The sequence below is a fragment of the Mixophyes fleayi genome, chromosome 4 (assembly GCF_038048845.1).
Source record: "Mixophyes fleayi isolate aMixFle1 chromosome 4, aMixFle1.hap1, whole genome shotgun sequence".
Lineage (NCBI taxonomy): Eukaryota > Metazoa > Chordata > Amphibia > Anura > Limnodynastidae > Mixophyes > Mixophyes fleayi.
Genome location: NC_134405.1, coordinates 2,712,469 through 2,732,719, shown reverse-complemented (window position 1 = coordinate 2,732,719; position 20,251 = coordinate 2,712,469). Strand labels below are relative to the sequence as shown.

Here is a 20,251-nt window from a genome sequence, read left to right as displayed (position 1 = left end):
AAATAGAAAAAAAATAATAATTACAAATTAGCATGCGGGGGCCCAGCCCGGGTAAAATGTACCCGCCCCCCCCTCTCGGCGCCCTGCTTTGACCAGATTATATGCCCCTATGAAGTCGAGTTTGGTGAAGATGGGATTGTTGCATGATCTCTCATATACTTCTGGGATGAGATGTAGGAGATATTGATTGTATGTTGTATAGTCCAGATGGCCGAGACAGGAAAATGACACAGCACACGGATCATTTTTTGTGCAGACACCTTATACCGGGACATGTTGGCTCTATCCAGAAACACATTTTTAAGCAATTCAACAATCATGTTTCTTAAATTATAAATAATCTATTTAGTAATTGTTACTTTTTATCTTTCAGATCAATCAGTTTTCCGTGATGGAGAAATGTAAGAATGATATTGTTCTATTTCCCACACTGTTCTGTAATACCCATCACCTGACCTGCTGTGTACCCTGACGTCTGTACACCCAACTTTACCAGATCAGACAACAGACTCCTACACATACGTTTCATGGATCAGACAACTGACCCCATCTCTCTACACCCACATTATCAGATCATCCAACTGACCCCATCTCTGCACACCCACATTATCAGATTACCCAACTGACCCCATCACTGTACACCCACATTATCAGATCATCCAACTGACCCCATCTCTGTACACCCACATTATCAGATTACCCAACTGACCCCATCTCTGTACACCCACATTATCCGGTTATCCAACTGACCCCATCTCTGTATACCCACATTATCATATTATCCAACTGACCCCATCTCTCTACACCCACATTATCATATTATCCAACTGACCCCATCTCTCTACACCCACATTATCAGATTATCCAACTGACTCCCATCTCTGTACACCCACATTATCAGATCATCCAACTGACCCCATCTCTGTACACCCACATTATCAGATTACCCAACTGACTTCATCTCTGTACACCCACATTATCAGATTATCCAACTGACCCCATCTCTGTACACCCACATTATCACATTACCCAACTGACCCCATCTCTCTACACCCACATTATCAGATTACCCAATTAACCTCATCTCTCTACACCCACATTATCATATCATCCAACTGACCCCATCTCTCTACACCCACATTATCATATCACCCAACTGACCCCATCTCTTTACACCCACATTATCATATCACCCAACTGATCCCATCTCTGTACACCCACATTATCAGATTATCCAACTGACCCCATCTCTCTACACCCACATTATCAGATTATCCAACTGACCCCATCTCTGTACACCCAAATTATCATATCATCCAACTGACCCCATCTCTCTGCACCCACATTATCATATCATCCAACTGACTTGAGAAAACTCAGAATATTTGAACACATTTACCACCTCGTCTGCTCACTGATCTCACCTTCTCTCTACTTCCTGTCACCTTCTTCATGTCTCGCTTTGTACTCATAACATCTCCCAACTCCTCCACTCTACTGTATCCCCAATATCTACGTTTCCAGACCTTCATCTGTCTCTGTCCTTGTGCTAGATCTCTTCTTACATCCATCTCCTGTTATATGTTCTACCCACCATACACCCTCAATACAACCTCCTTATGTGTATTTTGGGCCTCATGTAGACGGACATGTAATTGCATGGAGCTTACGTGGTTATTTTCGTTTGCATGTATATTAAGATGTGTGCACCCTAGAAGAGTGAGCTAGAATGTGTACGCATCAAGATATGTTTAAAGTGCCTTAAGGATATCACTTTGCGTCTACATACTAGAGAGCCCAGTCATCATCATCAACTTGACAAATGGATTCGTAATATAGTTACAAAAAATAAAATACATTTTGCTAGTCTGAGCTGTCACCACTAATGTGGGGGAAAGGCAGCATGGGGGTCTAACCCCAAAACCTGCACCTAGAATCAGCTCTGACCCTATAACAGGGAACCCTGGAGAATTGGGGTCTCCCTCTTAGTGAGACACAGCCCCAGTCTGTTCAGCACAGGATGGAATTCCCTAAGGAAATCCGGTCTGCAAGATATGAGGGACCCCTCCGCCAAATAACACCAGGGCCATGCTGATAGCACTGGGCTCCTCACAACACCTTTGGCTGCTTACACTCATGTCCAAGTATAGTATTTATTATATTGCACTACTGGTCCCAGCACGCTCTGACATCCATACACTGCTTTGGTATGCTGGCATTTTTTGAAGTACAAGGGCCACCCAAGGCTGCCAGAGAACACTGGTGCTTGTAGATCCACCAGCAACAGCTGGGACCTGTAGTACCACATTGTAAAATACATAAATAAAATAAGTTTTTCTTTCCATATTTTTTCTTCTTTTCTCTGGTAATCCAAGGATTACAAAATAAAAATTCCTTATATACGACGGAGAACACGAGGATCCGCAACACAAATAATCAATCTGTGTATGAGAAAAGCTGCTCTGAGAGGTCATCTGCTTCACGCAAGTACACAATACAGAAATCTGTATGTAGGGCTGCCAGCTTTGGCATCTGTACAAATAAAACACATTTTTACATGATGCAAATGGATTTATCTCCAGGGCTAAATGAAGCCCAACATCTCATCCACAAATCTCCTGCACGATCTCCTGTTTCTGCCACAGATCTATGTGACCATTTTACCAAACTCTGACATCCCTCTTCCAGTCACTGCGGCACAAGGTTTGAATCGTAACTTTGAGGTCCTGGATCAGATGGGGCAGCGGATATATCAGGCGGAGCAGCTGGCCCAGTGCTGTGGCCCCTGCTATAAACTGAAGATCCGAGACAACAGTGGTCAGGATGTGATGGAGGCTACCGAGGGCTGCGGCTGTAGGTGTCATAGAGAGGTAGGATCCCATGTAACATGTCTATATTACACACATGTAACATGCCTATATTACACACGTGTAGCATGCCTATATCATACACATGGGGAGTGATTCAATTAGGAGTGAATACTCCATTTTCACCTATCGGGATCACGTTCCACAGACTTCAAGACAGTTTTAACACCACACCCTGAATTTCTCATGCAATTCAGTTGTAAAGCAACTGTGTGAGGCACACGTGTGATCAATTTGAGATCATCTTTAAATCTTCATAGACACCTTAAGAGCCAGTCAGAGATCTGTGTTATATTAGGGGGCTTCTCTGGACATCTCGGGTTAATCATAAGTGATTTGTAACTAACACCATTATTATAGTTATAAGGTGTCAGGGTGAGAGCATAAATCTGATATGATTAAATAGAATAGTGAATGTCAGGGCCCAAATAATACATGCAATGCATTGAAAAATTAACCTGATTTTCAACTCAGATAAATGTTTGACCAAATGTTTTTAAAAAGGAAATAATTAGCCCAGTAGGAGGTAATTAGGTTGAGGAGACCTGCTTAAGATATGCAGATCACAGACATCCAGTGTTTTGATCATGTATTCCACTTCCTAATTGACTTCCTTTCAATAGGTACTGTATACACAACGAACCACTAAATGTAAATGACAGAGCCATATGCTTAGGTGAGATCATTGTAGACAAAGATAGCATTTAAAGAGTTCCTATACAGGTATATAGAAATATGGACTTCAAAGGAAAATGTCTTCATAATTCATATTTTGGGAAATCTGGGTGGCACTGCATATCAAGGAGCAGAAATCACACCAGGGTTGTGAATGACAGGTGCTGGCAGTATCCGGGAACAGCTATAATCACATATATGTGGGAAATGTATGTCACATTGTCATAATTACATCATGTTTGGTATTTAAATGTGCGGGAGACCGGTTTATTGAAGGGGAGTTATGTCTCTGGGATATATCTGTGAAGAATTGCCCAAAGGTCAAAAGTTTGGGAATACTTGTGAGAAAACTATAGTGACACCCACCCTGCCCCCTATTAGCATTAACACCGCCCCTGTGAAGAATGTCCCATTTCATTTTGCATAAAAAAACCTGTGTTGGGAAGGGGCAAGTTGTCAGTTTCTTTTGGATCAATCTAATTGAAGGACTGTCCATCTTTTCTGCCCACCCCCAGGCATACAGATTATTATAAGTCATTTATGCTCTGTACTTTCATCCCATTTGTTTTTAGAACTGTTTGCAATTTTTTACTTGTATGTCAAATCTTAAACTGTTTTTTTTAATGTCTTTAAGCATTGTACCTTTTGTTTATTAAATCTAACAATTTAATAGTTCTGTCCTTATTGCTATAAACAAATTCATTGCCTGTTTAGAAGAGACAGATTGCTTGGCTGGATTAACTCTTTAGAAACCAGTGTGTGAAAGGGTTAGCTACCAGAGCACAGAGTGTGCGCAATTGGGTGATTAAGTCATAGGTTTGCTACGGGCCTTACACTTAGTTAGTGGCAGTTGCTGAGAGGTGTGAGCCTGCGTCTGTGTTGGGAAAGGGACCATAGAAATCTGTAGCCATAGAGGAAGAGGTGAGTTTGAGATTTGGACTGGAACCCTGTGTGTTCCCTTAGAGTAAGCTTCTAAGTCACAAGTGCGCATAGCGCGGTTTGTGACCGATAAAGGGGTTCATGAGCGGTTTCCTGACAAAATAGAGGTGATATATTGTATGACTGTAGGAGTATATGATAATATATCTAATCAGGGAGTAGCTAGAGGGGCTTATCCCTGACATAAAGTATCACAACATTTTGCAGTGTAGTGTTGAATTTCGTCACAAAGAGAAACAGCAGGTAAAGTTGTGCACATTATAAAAAGCATATGTGTGATGCTGTCTCTAACACCACAACAAAGAGCGTGCAGAAGAACTTGCAATTACCTGTGCTGCCCAATTAGATACCTTCTTTTTTGGAGCTGTGTGAGTGATTTTTCTCTCAAAAATTACCACCGGTTTTGCAATTGAATAGCTTTTTCCAGCACCTGTGCTATTTTTTCCGTGGGAAAATATTTAACAGGGCGGATGGTTGACACCCCAGAAGTAGTGTAAAGAAGGATTCTACAGGCCTGGTGGTATGGTAGAGAGGCGAAGGTCCCCAAGTGCTGTTGAAATAAACAAGGAACACAGGGCTAAAACTACATAAACTTGTGGGTGTATTCTCTTTACTTGTAGTATAAGGTTTTACCACAGCAGTAGATAAGTAGTAGTGATCTAGGGAAGTAATACCATGATAACATCAGCATGCCATTCAACATATCACAAAATAAACAACATTTTTGGAATTTTGAGTCAACAATATGCAAACCTAAATTAACATAACACATAGGTCAGTGAATAAATATATCTCACTTTAAATTTAGGCACTGTGCTTCAGTGAAATGGATTTCACTGAATAGATACTTTGGGTGAAAACTGTTTGCTACGAGCTAATTAAAAATTGCATTAAATGCTGCATCAGCCTATAATATAGACCAATCAGTAATAATAATTTTAGTGCAATTATACTGATTATACTTGCCACACAAAAATCAGTAGAGATGCAACAAGGATTAATCCAGCTTGTTCAGTTAGATGCTTTAGAAGAAATGAATGTAGACTTGGGTCACTTTACAACAGACCCAAGCTGGTAAATTGCAATCTACAGGTTTAAGCAACGCTTCAACTGACACATGGAGCTCATTTATTATGTTACGATCATAGATTTGTAAGGTGCTACAGTGCTCTTCAGAGCTGTACAGTAGGGAAAACCGTACATATATAAAATAAGGAAATAAAAGGTAGACAAAATAAATACATGCACGAAAACAAAGGGTATGAAGGATCCTATTCATCAGAGAGCTTACATTCTAAATGGAAGTGGGCACAGTTGAAAGAAAAGGAGCAAATGTGTCTCAGAGTGGAGATTGGGACAATTGTGAGGGTTCATTAGTGTGAATAGTGTTATCAAGAATAAGGTCACCTCTAAAAAAGAGATGGGTTTTCAAAGAGCATCTAAAGATTTGAAAGCAGTGGGAACATCTGATTGAGCGTGGTCAGGAATTCCATAAATCGGGAGCAGCAGAGAATTCTTGTAGTTGGGAGTGAGAGGTGGTTACCAGAGACAAGGTGTGACAAGATGGACCGCCTATGCCACCCTGTCTGTTGTTTCTGGGAACCGGCTGGGCTTACTTTGCCACTGTTCCCTTTTGTTATCCCAAATGCGCCCTCTAATCCCAGTAGGAGGGGCTTACAAATGCAGCCACCACTGGACTCCTTACCGGCATCCAATATCGGGTTTGTTCTGGGTAACTGGCGCTGCCAGTTTACCCCGTTGCTGGTGTACCTGGGCTGGTACTCCTGACCTCTTCCTATGGATTAGGATTGCCATGGATGGATCCCCCCTGGCCTATCACATTGGCCAGAGCTGCTGGGTAGCAGCCAAAGAGGTGGTACTGGATGCTGGGTCCAAACCTCAGAAACAGCAGGGATCAGATTAGATTTTGGATCTAATCTGTATGTCACAGAGATAGAGAAGTTGCCGAACAGGTCGTTGAAGCAAGTGATGTTTATTTGCTCACCTGGTTGAAGGTACCAGAGAGAAGGTCAGATGAAGCAAGAATAACAATTTTCAATAAAAGACAATGCTTTTTATACAGATGTGGACACAGCCTCACAATGTAAGTCAGCTCCCTGAGGTCTGAGATATTTTAGAATCAGGATGCAATTTGTTTACCCAAACATGGATTTACATGCAATGGAAAGCTAACAATATTTACACTTATCTGTGATATCCTAAAACTTGCTGTGATTTCTTGCATCTTGTTTTAGATGCAGGAAATCTAGTAGCACGTCTATTTAAACCTCCCTGTGCCTTCAGGTGCTGGACCCTCGAACATCAAAAGGTCTAATTAACATGAGATTAACATGGGTTCTTTCTTCAGACAGCTACAGAATACACATACCCAAAGAAACTTACAAACCCCCAAACAAGTCATTTCCCTACGCCAAGATACACAAAAGACTTCCTCAACAAAGGCTTATTGTATCAGATATATACCTCAGAAATAATGCACTTCCTCTAGCACAAATTTCTTCCCCTGGTCTCAGAAATAAAGATATATCCTTTACCAGCATACACACAATATCAAAAATAAGTACATTTGCAATTAAGTAAATAAGTGCCATGCGCTGTTTCCTTTAAATAAATTTATACCATAAGTTAATTATAAGTGATCCAGTCACACAAGGCAAAGGTTAGAGGTAAATCTAAGTGGCCGGGAGGGAGAGTATTTTGAAATGAGATTTGAGATGTATGCAGGGGTGGTGTTGTTGAGGGCTTTGTAGGTAAGGGTGAGTAATTTGAATTTGATTCTGGAGGACACAGGGAGCCAGTGTAGGGATTTACAAAGTGGTGCAGTAGATGTGGAGTGGTGAGAGAGGAAGATCAGTCTTGCAGCAGCATTTAGGATGGATTGAAGTGTGGATATATGGGTGTCAGGAATGCCAAATAGCAGAAGGTTGCAATAGTCAAGACGGGATATGATGAGAGAATGGATGAGTTTTGGTAGCATGTTGAATAAGAAAAGGGCATATTCTGGCAATGTTTTTAAGGTGGAATCGACAGGACTGGGAGAGAGTCTGAATGTGAGGAATAAAGCAGAGGGCGGAGTCAGGTTTATAACCAAGGCAGCAGACTTGGGAGATTGAGGAAATTGAGGTTTTATTGACAGTGAGGGAGATTTGAGGGCAGGAGGGAAGATAATAAGCTCTGTTTTGAACATGTTGAGGGAGCGTTGGGACATCCTTGTGGAGATAGCAGAAACATAGCTGGTTACACAAGGTAGTACAGAAGGAAAGAGGTCAGGAGAAGAGATATAGATTTGGGTGTCATCAGCGTAGAGGTGATATTGGAGACTGAATGAGCGACTTAGTCCCCAAGAGCAGAGGTGTAAAATTAAAAAAAGTAAAGGACCAAGAACAGAGCCTTGAGGGATCACAACAGAAAGAGTGAGTGGACACATACTAAAGGAGTCGTTCGATGGGTAGGATGTGAACCAGGAAAGAACTGTGTCTCGAACAAGACCAATGGTGTGAAGGGTGTGTAGGAGAAGAGGGTGATCAACAGTTTCAAAAGCAGCAGAGAGGTCCAGGAGAATAAGTATGGAGAAATTACCCTTAGATTTTGCAGTAAGTAAATCCTTGGTCACTTTTGTGAGAGCAGTTTCAGTAGAATGTTGGGGGCGGAAGCCTGACTGCAGAGAGTCGAGAATGGAATGAGAGGAGAGAGAAAGTGAGACAGGTGTTTGTGCACTAATTGCTAAAGTAGTTTAGAGGCAAAGGGGAGGAGAGAAATATGGCGGTATTTGGAGAGAGAGGCTGGATCGAGAGATGGGTTCTTTAGAATAGATGAGATGAGCGCATGTTTAAAGGATGATTGAAATGTGCCAGTGAACAGAGAAAGGTTGAAGAGGTGAGTTAGAGATGGACATACAGTGGAGCAGACGGAGCGGAGAAGTTTGGAGGGAATAGGGTCAAGTGGACAGGTTGTAGGTTGAAATAATAAAATAAGTGCACAAACTTTGTCTTCAGTTACTGGAGAGAATGAATTAAAGATGAATTGGGGAGTGTAGATAAAGGTGGGTAGAGTGAGTGGAGTGAATGAAATTTGGCATGAGGAAATATCCTGTCAAATGGTGTTAATTTTGTCTTTGAAATAAGTGGTAAAATCATGGGCAATGAGGGAGCAAGGAGGAGGAGGTGCAGGTGGGCAGGGAAATGAGTTGAAGGTGGCAAAGAGGCGACGTGGGTTTGAAGACTGGGTGGATATAACAGATTTGAAGAATGTTTGTTTGGCAACTGAAAGGGCAGTGCTGTAAGATTAAAGGATGAATTTATAGTGGAGGAAATCAGGATAGGAACGATATTTCCTTCAGTGGCGCTCTGCAATGCTGGAGCACTTTTTCAGGTAGCGGGTCTGTTTGGTGTGTCTGGCTGGGGTTTGGATTGTCTAGCGCTGAAGTGAGTGTTTTGTTATAGAAAGAGGCAGCCTGATTAGGACAGGACAAAGCAGTCATTGGTGAAAATAGTTGTTTTAATGAAAATGAGAATTAATTGTAGAAAATGAAATCGGTAATCAACTTGATGCATGCGTGACTCCTGAGTTGGTAAACATCAATTATGCACAATAAACAATTTTCAGTGTAAAGGACTCAGTGTCCACATAGCAATTTGTCTAATGTAATAAGCAGCTCCATCCCAGCAACTGTAGGTTTAAATAAGTTGCAAATCTCCCTTTAGCACCCATTTTGGGGAGTTCCACAAATTAATCAAACTTCTGATGCAATATGGACAAACTTTTGTGACAAATGATTTTTCTCTATGTCCCTGCACACTGCATCAGCTTGCAGGTAACTTTAAATACGGCAGATTTGGGTGTAAAAAACTCTCCCTTCAGACAAATATATTGTGAGGCTATGACAGGAATTTAGTTCCTAATAGGACTGCCCCATGTACAAGTTGTTTTCCACAGATGGAGGAGGGGGGGCAAGGTTTATTTTGTCCCGACTCAGCATGTATAAATGTTGGAAGGTAGGTATACCATGTCATCGCCTGTCCTTGTTGCGTTTATCTCCTCAATTGTACAGCGTTGCAGAATGTCACCACCATTTAACCCTATCTAACTAAAATTGCTGAACTCCATGGACATTAAAATAGTCTCAGATTCATTTAATTTAGTTGCTATTATTATTTGTACCTTTTATTTACAAGGTGCCACAAATGGTCTGCAGCGCGGTACATAGGGGGTGAACAGTTACACATTTACCAGTATTACACAATGTGACTTAGCAGAGTATAAACAGAGAACATGGAATTGCAGATCTGGCTATTGACACGTCAGTGAGCGTGATAAGTAGCCCCTGAAGAACGTAGATGAATGGTGCATGGTGTATGTGACATGGACAACTAGCCTAATATACTGGTTCTGTGGTCTCTCTGACAGATGGAATTGTTCAGTGCATCTGCCGAGTTCCTGGGATGTGCCATCGTACACACAAATGTCATGGTTACCCAACTGTCCGTTGTAAATTCCTCCAGGGAGGTCGTTCTGATGATCCTGGGACCAACTTTCCAAACCAGTATCTTTGGCAATGTCACATTTGAGGTAATGAAAACAATATTAAAATATAGATAATTATTAAAATGTTGTATGAGTCTGTCCCTCCCCCTGCAGGGTGACCCAGTGACTCAGACAGAAGGGAGCTATGAGTCTGTCCTTCCCCCTGCAGGGTGACACAGACAGAAGGGAGCTATGAGTCTGTCCCTCCCCCTGCACGGTGACACAGTGACACAGACAGCAGGGAGTTGTGATCTTTCTCTTATAATATGGTAAAAACTTGGTTCCATAGGTGAAGTCAAGAGATGGTGAATGTGTTGTGGGGACAATCAAGTGTGAAAATAACCAGATGATGGCATCTTTCCCGATGGATCTGGAGGTGACGGTGAAAGCCACCATACTGGCGACCTGCTTCTTCCTGGTGAGGACAACCTGTTGGCTGGCTGATGTCACATAAGTAGAGCTGGGTACACACTACACTGTTTTCAGCAGATATTCTGGCCAATCACACGATAAAGGACTGATGGGCCCGATATCACAGTAGTGTGTAGCCTGGAACGATGAACGATCATCGTTCCAAAGCAGAGATCATCATTTGATCTGGTTGGTCGGGTTGCTTAAAATATGTCGTTCAGCTATGAACAATGTCGGTACAGTTCTGCAGTGTGTATGTACTCTGCAGAACTGGACCGACATAGGGAGTTAAGCTCTTTGCAGCCAAGTCATAAACCTGTCAGCTGTCAGTGGGAGTACAGAATCTGTCAGCAGCTTGCACATGGCCCGTTTCTAAGATAATGATCCTGAAGGTAAATCTCCTCCCTCTGTCTCTTAGGTTACCAGCTTTCCTCTGTCTTTCCCTCCTCTTCTATTTTAATCTCCCCCTCCTTTTAATTCTCTCCTCGTTTTTTTCCTGACACCCCCCTCTCTCCACTTCTCACTGCATTCCTTGCTTTCCCTGTGCCTGTCCAACCTGTATCCTCAACCTAACCTCAGCAGCCAAGTGTGAGTCCATGGCTCCAATCCTGACCCCACACATTCCAGTCAACCGACGTCTAGCACAACCTGTGACTTGTAGAACTACTAGTCACAGAAACAGCTGCACTGGCACTGATTGTCTTGTAGACAGTGTTCCTGTGTGTACGAGTTTCACATTCTGCTCTGAACTAATCAAACTGACATTTATACATGGCACAGATCTTCCCTCCTTGACCTGCCTGTTCCTAATCTCCCCAGCACTGTGGCACACTATCTGCAGATGGGGAAAGGATCAGGGGGGGTCGCTGTAATTAACTCCTGCATTGCCAGTGCTCATGACATGGGATTTGTGTGACCACCTGTCACTGATCTTGCCTCACCAGACTTGTAAATTCTCCAGCTGACTTTATGACAGATGAAGAGCACAGATTTGAAGGATATTGGGTGTAGTGTGTACACATGAATCGTCATGTTGAGCGGGACTTGTTTTTTTTGTGTCATTGGTAAAGTTGGTAAAAATATCCTAGCGTTAGAATTTTGTTGTGGTGTGTTCACAGCCTAAGTGTAGTGATGTTGTCAGTGTCACCTCTTCTATGTTGGAGGAGGAGAGATGGTGAAGTACTTACACGGATGATAAAGCAATGGGATTTAGAGAGAGGTACAGACTACTGTGAGGATTTAGAAAGAATATTCACAGGGTAAAGGGATATAAAGAAAATCGGGTAACATCAGTGAGAGATGGGTGTGATTATTCTGTATGTCAATCACTTTCCTGGTCCAACTAGCACCGACACCACTCATTTCCAGAACTTTCCTCGTGCCACCCTAACCTCCACCAATCCTCTCCATAAGCTTTCCAAGTCCCATCCTCACCTACACCACTCACCTCCAGAAACGATCATGGTACCACTCTCACCCACACCACTCATCTCCAGAAATGTTCATGGTACCACTCTCACCCACACCACTCATCTCCAGAAACAATCATGGTACCACCCTCACCTACATAACTCATCTCCAGAAACGTTCCTGGTACTACCCTCACCCACATCACTCATCTCCCAAAATGATCATGGTACCACCCTCACCCACATAACTCATCTCCAGAAACGTTCCTGGTACCATAGAGAAGAGAGAATTGGTTGTAGTTATAGTGTGCAGTGATGGGAAGACTGTTGCAGCCCCCACTGATGACTTCATAAACTGTTAGAACAGAACGAATGCGAGGTCTTCACCTATATAACAAGCAGCCATATATAACAAGCAGCCGTTCCCATAGAGGGAAATGTTCTTGCAGGTACTCAGATGCCCCAGGACTTAAACTCAAAGTAGTAAAAGTTTATCAAAGGTACCAGATAGCAAAGATGTATAGTGACTGGGAGTACAGCACACGGTATACAGAGGGTAAGCCACCAATGAAGCAAGTGGTCAAGGGCAGGTAGAGAGCAAGAATAATCGTAGACAAGCCAAAAGGTCCAAATTAAAAAAAGAGCAGCGAGCAGGGATGGTCCAGAAACAAGACAATGGTGGAGACGGGTAGCAGACAAGGAGAATCCAGTAACAAGCAGGGTCAGTAGAAGGCAATCAGAGTCTATAGATTTTAGTAACACAGCAGACTTCACGAATAATGTAGGGCAAGAACGCTATAACCGTCAAGAGGCTAAGCCCTCCCTGTCACTTAAACCAATGAGGGCCAATGAGTGTGCTTGATAGGAGTCAAGCCCCTCACAGTAATTAGTGATTGCTGACACATCACTGCAATCAGAATACATAGATTCCCGGCTGCCTAGCAGGGAAAAAAAAGGCAGAGCAGCGTACCGGCTGCTAAGTAACAGCCGGGGCAGTAAAGAAGAACAACATTCCACAGCCAGGACAGTAAAGAAGAACAGTGTTCCACAGCCAGGACAGTAAAGAAGAACAATGTTCCACAGCCAGGACAGTAAAGAAGAACAACGTTCCACAGCCAGGACAGTAAAGAAGAACAGTGTTCCACAGCCAGGACAGTAAAGAAGAACAATGTTCCTCAGCCAGGACAGTAAAGAAGAACAACGTTCCACAGCCAGGACAGTAAAGAAGAACAACGTTCCACAGCCAGGACAGTAAAGAAGAACAATGTTCCACAAGCGGGACAGTAAAGAAGAACAAAGTTCCACAGCCAGGACAGTAAAGAAGAACAACGTTCCACATCCGGGATGGGATAGAAGAACAGCGTTCCACAGCCGGGACAGTAAAGAAGAACAATGTTCCACATCCGGGATGGGATAGAAGAACAGCGTTCCACAGCCGGGACAGTAAAGAAGAACAGCGTTCCACATCCTAGATGGAATAGAAGAACAGAGTTCCACAGTTGGGACAGTAAAGAAGAACAGCGTTCCACATCCGGGATGTGATAGAAGAACAGTGTTCCACAGCCGGGACAGAATAAACAGTGTGAGCCACTGTGATTAGCGTTTCAGATCAGAAGCATAAGGTAAACATCCCGGCTGCAAAGCAACATCTGGGACAGGAAGAGAATTGCTGTGAGCCGGCGAGATTAGCGTAGTGGCTCATAAGGGAGAGAGAACAGACCTAGAGGTGTGAGGAACCATGGAGAAGAGTGGTGAAGGATAATATACAAGCCATTGTAGTTAGAGTGTAAAGTGATAGGAAGAGAGGAGTCATTAAAGACAGAGTAGCCACTAGTAAGCATAAGGAGAAGGGAGGATAGAAGAGAAGCCAATGGGAGAGGAGCAGTGAGTTGTAGTGGGGAGATGGGAGATAGATGAAGTTTGAGCATTAAAGACTGACAGGTGAAGGGCTGTGGATCGAGACTGATAGGAGAGGAGAGTGAAAACGGAACTGAGAGAGTAACCTCTAATATAGAAATGAGAAAGAAAAAGAGAGAATCAGACTATAAAAGGAGAGTAATAAAGTTATACTGGCAAAAGGAAAAGAGAAGGAAGGTGAGGTTATAGAGGAACCAATTAGTCCTACTAAGGAGCAGATTTATGTAGAGAAGTAGTTGGATAATAAACAACAGTAAATTAGACATAAGAAATAAAAGAAAGGTGACTAGAGTAGCAGAAACAGATTTCTCAAGAAAGCCACAATCCCAGGGATAATGCCAAAACAGTGATACAAAACCAGTAAGGCCACAATGCAACGAAAAATATCCCCGAGGCAGCTGACGGATACTCAGTGATACTGGTTGTGGCGTTAAGTGTTTACTTACTGCTTTGCCGGGTCAGTCTCATATATGTGCGCATGCAGATTTGAATTAAAGAAAATGAATAACATAAAAAAAAAGCTTAAAATAGATTAAGAGTATTTTAAGCAATGAGGTAGAATTAGGAAAGAGAGGAAAAGTAGTTATATAGATGTCACGAGCCGCGGCGGTACTCACAGCCGTCGCGGCTCGCTTCTCATGCGCCCCAGCATCCCGGCCGTCGCCTTGACGACCGGGACGTCATTTCCTCCTCCTGTCCGGCCGTCCCCAGGGCAACGGCCGGACGCTAGTTCACTAGCGCTGCGTCCGGGCGGTGCTGGTAGCCGGGCGCATGCGCATAAATAGTCAGTCTATGGGGCTGATTAACAGGCATTAGCCTGCAACTGTGTAGGTCAGGGACAAGCCCTGATTGGCCCTGCTGGATTCTTGTAATTACTCTGCAGGAGTGTGTTCAACTGCTGATTGGTCTGTGTCTGTATTTAGTCTATTGAACTTCTACTGATCTCCCGTGTATGACCCTTGGCTTGGATTTGGACTTCGCTTGTGTATCCCGTGACCCTGACCATTGGCCTGTTTACCGTTTCTCCTGTTTGCCTGTGACCCTTGACCCCAGCCTGTTATCTGGACTTGCTACCTGCTGCCGGCCCTTGACCTCTGCGTGGACCTCACTCCGCTTGCCTGGGTTCTCCCCAGCTGGTACACACTTCACGACCCTCTGTCAGTCTGCAGCCCAGCCTGTCCCCACCATCAGGGGCTCCAGTGAACACCTGATTGGCAGAGTAGACTCCGGGTTGTGTTGTGCCGGCTAGAGGGGTTCCTAACAATAGAGAAGAGATTAATAATAAAGTCTATTTAAAATCGTAGAAGAATTTCACTCATGGAAACCGCGATGATAGAGCAGTTCAGAAAGGAAACGTCTGAGAAAGAAAAGATTACTCATAAACTGAGAATGAGTAAGAGAGTGAACTGAAGGTCAGAGAGGACATCAAGTAGCAAGACCACAAAAGTCCAGAAAAGGAGACCAAGTTTGACAAACTACAACCCTTCTGGAAGAAGTGTACCCAGACCAGGTGGACAGCGACCAACATCTTCATCCCAGTAATTCTGACATCATCAGGAACACATGAGGTTACACCAAAAATATTGTCATAAAGACACATAAATCCTGGCCATCGCCGAAGACGCTGAACACGCCGGAGTTGAAGAATCCGGACATTAATACATTTACCCCCAGGTTGTCACAAACATTCAGGCAACATTTACTAGAGAACTAATACAAGTTACAGACAAAGGCTGAAACCAAATATTGAGGGTAATTACCTTATCAGATCCATACAGAAACTGAACTGGATACTGGTTGGTCATCTCACCTTGTATTGGAGCTGGTGGCACTCTCTCCAGAAGAAGGAGTGGACTGGTCACCATGACAAAGCACCACAACAACGTGTAGAGATATTACGTTTTCATTTGTGATAAGAAATATATGTTAGAGGTTGCAGAATTGACCATTTGAACAGCACAGAAGTCCTTGTATAAAGGCTGAATAACAACATGGTGTCTTCCTTTAATTTTGCTTGGAATTATGTGATAGTGACCTGAGCTGTTATTATATGAGTTTATAATTAATGTGATGCTGTTATGAGGCACTGACAGGTAGATACACGTGATATAAATTTACACCTTTCTGTCCTGCAGGACGCACTGATTTACTCTGAGAGGAAGCGTGTAGCCAGACAGAGGAGGCGCTAAGAGGAGGTTGATCCACGATTATGACATCACTGTGACCTCATCCAAGAACCCACCCACTTCTGCTGACATCACACCAACAAAGGAATATTAATGTCATAGATAAGATCAGATGGAAGTGTCAGGATAAGGTCAGGATAATGTCAATTGTTTTTCGCTGCATCCAAGTGCCCTATATATAAAATACAATAACAATATTCAGTAGGTTAAATAAAGCGCTCTATGTAGGATCATAAGCTTTCCTTCTCTAAAACGCATATGGACTCGCATATATTCATAAAAATAATAACAAATGAGTGTATACATACGTAATCACATTTCTGCCATTATGAATCGTGAACTGCGTTGATCGAGAGTTGTAGGAACAAGTATATCAAACTATATTTTTATAAAATAAATGCACAATAACCTACATTATAGACATAAATGCGGGATGGTAAAGACATGTTCACCAATCATCATACAGGGCCTAGAAGAGTTTGTAGCATGGGGAAGGACTCTCTGATAACTCTGTACTTCTGTCCAGTGCTGATATCACTAATAAATGATCTTCCAAGGTTTATGAAGAAGACGGAACAGTATGTGTGGAATGTATACCCTGCTTCTCTATGTAATCATATAATACTTGTTTCAGAATAAAATGCCACATTGTGCTGTGATGTTTTTCAAGCTTATCATTTTCTTACATCGTACTGAGCCGCCTTCTCCGCGGCAAGTATTGGTAAAAGTCATGGAAAATTTTTCAGGGAATGGTACACCTTTCTAGTATTGGGTATGGATTCAATAAGGTGCTGTAAATATTCCTTTGTGATTCTGGTCCATAGCATCACATTCAGGAAGCGAATCCCCCGTTCCACCACATTTCAATGGTGCTCTATTGGATTGAGATCTGGTGACTGTGGAGGCCATTGGAGTACACTGACCTCAGTGTCATGTTGGTGGAACCAGCTGGAGATGACATGTGCTTTGTGACATAGTACATTGTCCTGTTGGAAGTAGCCTTTAGAAGATGGGTAGACTGTGGCCAGAAAGAAATTAATGAAAGAGATAAAGAGGCGCTTATTTAAATTAATTATGTGTGTACAAGTGAATAAAATCATTTGAGACGGCAGCCAAGGACAATTGAGACCAATGTGAATGTGCAAACAAAAGGAAATTGCTGTCCGGCGTTCACAAACAGACAATATAGAAATCACTATGTGTCAGCATATACATAAAGGAGAATATTGTGCACAATATAGTTATATTGGAATCAGCTCATCTGCCAACGTCAAGGCATCTTCTGTAGGTGAGTCCCCCCCCCCCAGTCAGTGAAGCAAATATATTTTAAGAGTGTCACATTTAAAACCTTCCCTGAATCTCCATTTTATAAAGCACACAGCCATAAAGAGATGCACAGGGTCAGCAACAATACTCGTGGCATTTAAATTACGCTCAATTGGTATTAAGGGCCCTAAGGTATGCCAAGAAAATATTCCCAACACCATTACACTACCAGCCTGCACTGTTGGCACAAGGCAGGGTGGATACATGGATTTATGTTGCTTACTCCAAATTCTGACCCTACGATCTCTATGTGGCAGCAGAAATAAAGATTCGTCAGACCAGCCAATGTTTATCCACTCTGTTGGTGAACCAGTGCCCACTGTAGCCTCCTGTTTTTAGCGAACAGGCATGGAACATGATGTAGCTGCTCACAGTAGCACACCCTCTTCAAGGTCTCTTCTGCATACCTTTGCTGTAACGCGTGGCTATTTGAGTTACTGTCGCCCTCCTGTCATCTTAAACCAGTCTGACCATTCTAGTCTGACCTCTCCCATGAATAAGGCATTTTCGCCCACAGAACTGCCGCTCATTGCATGTTTTTACTTTAGTGCACCTGTGAATGGATGGACCTCCTATGCGACCCTGTCCGTGTGTTGCTGGTACTGGCTGGGCTTTCCTTGCCATCGTCCCCTTTCTTTATCCCAAACTGCAGTAGGAGGGGCTTTTGCTGCTGCCACTACTAGGCGCCTTAGAGGCGGCTAGAACCGCTTCCTTCTGGGTAGCTGTCGCTGCTGGTGTACCCGCTTGCTGGGCACCTAGGCTGGTACATGGACCCCTAGTCTTCAGATCAGGGTTGCTGTAGATGGTATTCCCCAGCCTATCACACTGACCAGAGCTGCAGGTAGTGGGCAGAGCATTAGTACTGGATGCTGGGTCCTAACCTCAGAACAGCCGGATAGCGGATTAGATTGGTCTAATCTGTAGGTCACAAGAATTAGAGCAGGTAAGTAGGCATCAAAGCAGGATCTCGAAGCAGTGATGTTTATTATCTCAAGTGTCCTAATAAGGACAGTTGTACACTAGTGTAAGGTACTAGTGGTCTCCAGAAGTACAGTTGGAATAATAATACTACATGCTCAAAAATAGCTCCTTTTTATATAGATTCTAACACAAATCCTGGCATAGTGTAAACCAGCCCGCTGATCCGACCAGGCACCGATGTATCTGATATCACATCAGATAATTTAACATCAGGATGCGATATTTCTCTAGAGGTGGAGTTAACGCAATTTAATTTACAAAATTCACAGTAATCTGTGATATCCTAAATTATTAGTAACCTGAGTCTACATTGTTCAGACTGGTTCCTGTCTCTCTAACAAGATGTGACAACAGGTAACAACCTCCTTCTGGGTCTTCAGGGTAAAGCAGGTTTTTGTCACTTCTACGATGAAAAGACTTACCTAGCATTTCCTGCTATCAGCAAAACAGACTTCCTCTAACCTGGCATAATACATTATAAATCAATACATTTCCTATACCAAAATACACACAATATAAAAATTATTAGTACATTTGCAATGATATACAGTGGTGCCCTGCACCTTTAACTAAAATAAATATCTAGAATAAGTTATTCCTACGTGATCCAGCCATAGCACCATTCTCTGTAAACTCTTGAGGCTGTTACTTCGATCCCATTTCTTCACCATTCTGGAGTTTGGTCCAAACAACATCTGAACCTCTTGCCCATATCTGCATGCTTTTATGCGTAGCGTTTGATATAGCTATTTTTAAAAGAAGGGAATCTCTTGATGAAGAATAGAGTCAGAAGACTGACTAACCAGATCAGAAGGTAATGATAATACATTTGCACATATGTTTTATAAGCAATAATCTTGGCTCCCTTATGCAGATGGGTGTTTAACTTCTTATTCACACTGATTGGATAACTATTAATTACGTGCACCTCTACTCCAAGAATGTGCCCCCCTGACCACATGTTAAAATGAGGCCCCATCTCTGAGGTTTAGAGACACTAATTCTCTTATCAATGTTTCTAATTAATCACTGGTATAAGACCGTAGGGCCCACATAAGCACATTCCAAGAAGCATAAAACATGAAGCACAGAAACATATTCATCCCTTGCAAAACATAATTCATAAAAAGGACAGATTGATATAAGTACAGTAATGGCTGCGGGACCCAGATAGATTACTCACACAACTCTATCATAATTCCACCCTCTCATACCTCTGGTATCTCCTAATTTACCTGTCCTACTATGTCGCTTCTTCCAAAATTCTCTTAAAATGCTGGATATTCAGGCCTATTTTCTGGATTCTAAACCTTTTCCTTCCATGCCTGTATAATGCACCAAGTAGTATAGGTCGGCATCTCACTATTATATAAATGATCAATAAGACAACCAGACCTATTACTATATATTCTACTATACCTGACATCCAGTGGGATAAACCTGCAACTAGCCATCAAAATGATCCCATTACCCCAGTGGGTAATCAAGCCCTTTTCCACACACAAAATACAGCCCCCTGGGAAGCACAAATAAGACCCCATAACTTATGGAACATTTAAAATGTTCCATTTTGTAAGATGAGTTACTCTTAGGTTCTGGTCATGTCATGTTAACAGTAAACATTGTGTTATTATTTGTATTACTTCATTTTGATAAAATTTCTGAAACATGGCGACAATCAGAAATTCTTACATCGTTATTATTTCAATTAAAATTAAATGATCTCTTCTCTGAGTCTTTGTTAAATTACTTTCTTTACAAGAGTCATAAACAGTCCTTTACCTAGATTGGGTCCTAAGCGTCCCAATTGTCACGTTCATTGCTTTGCTTTTCTTCCTAGCTGGGACCATTTGGTACCCCCAGACCTACCTGGTGCTGATTGATGCAACTCCAGGTTGTGGTTTATTATGCCCATCTGGTGTTCCTGGAATTGTTGTTGCAAAAAGACCGGGGGAAGTGTCTACAAGGATGTCTTCATTTCCAGTAGTTTAGTAGA

General features: G+C 42.5%; 1 protein-coding gene across 1 annotated transcript in view; it reads left to right on the top strand.

Annotated features, from left to right (window-relative positions):
- The window catches only part of LOC142150937 (phospholipid scramblase 1-like), a 34,981-nt gene extending 18,374 nt beyond the window's left edge, over positions 1-16,607 (top strand). The window contains exons 4-8 of the mRNA XM_075206139.1: positions 374-401; positions 2,689-2,870; positions 9,909-10,070; positions 10,315-10,443; positions 15,898-16,607. Of these exons, the coding sequence (XP_075062240.1) occupies positions 374-401; positions 2,689-2,870; positions 9,909-10,070; positions 10,315-10,443; positions 15,898-15,951 (555 nt within the window). The 3' untranslated portion in view covers positions 15,952-16,607. The remainder of the gene's footprint in view (positions 1-373; positions 402-2,688; positions 2,871-9,908; positions 10,071-10,314; positions 10,444-15,897) is intronic.
- Positions 16,608-20,251: the final 3,644 nt, after the last annotated feature.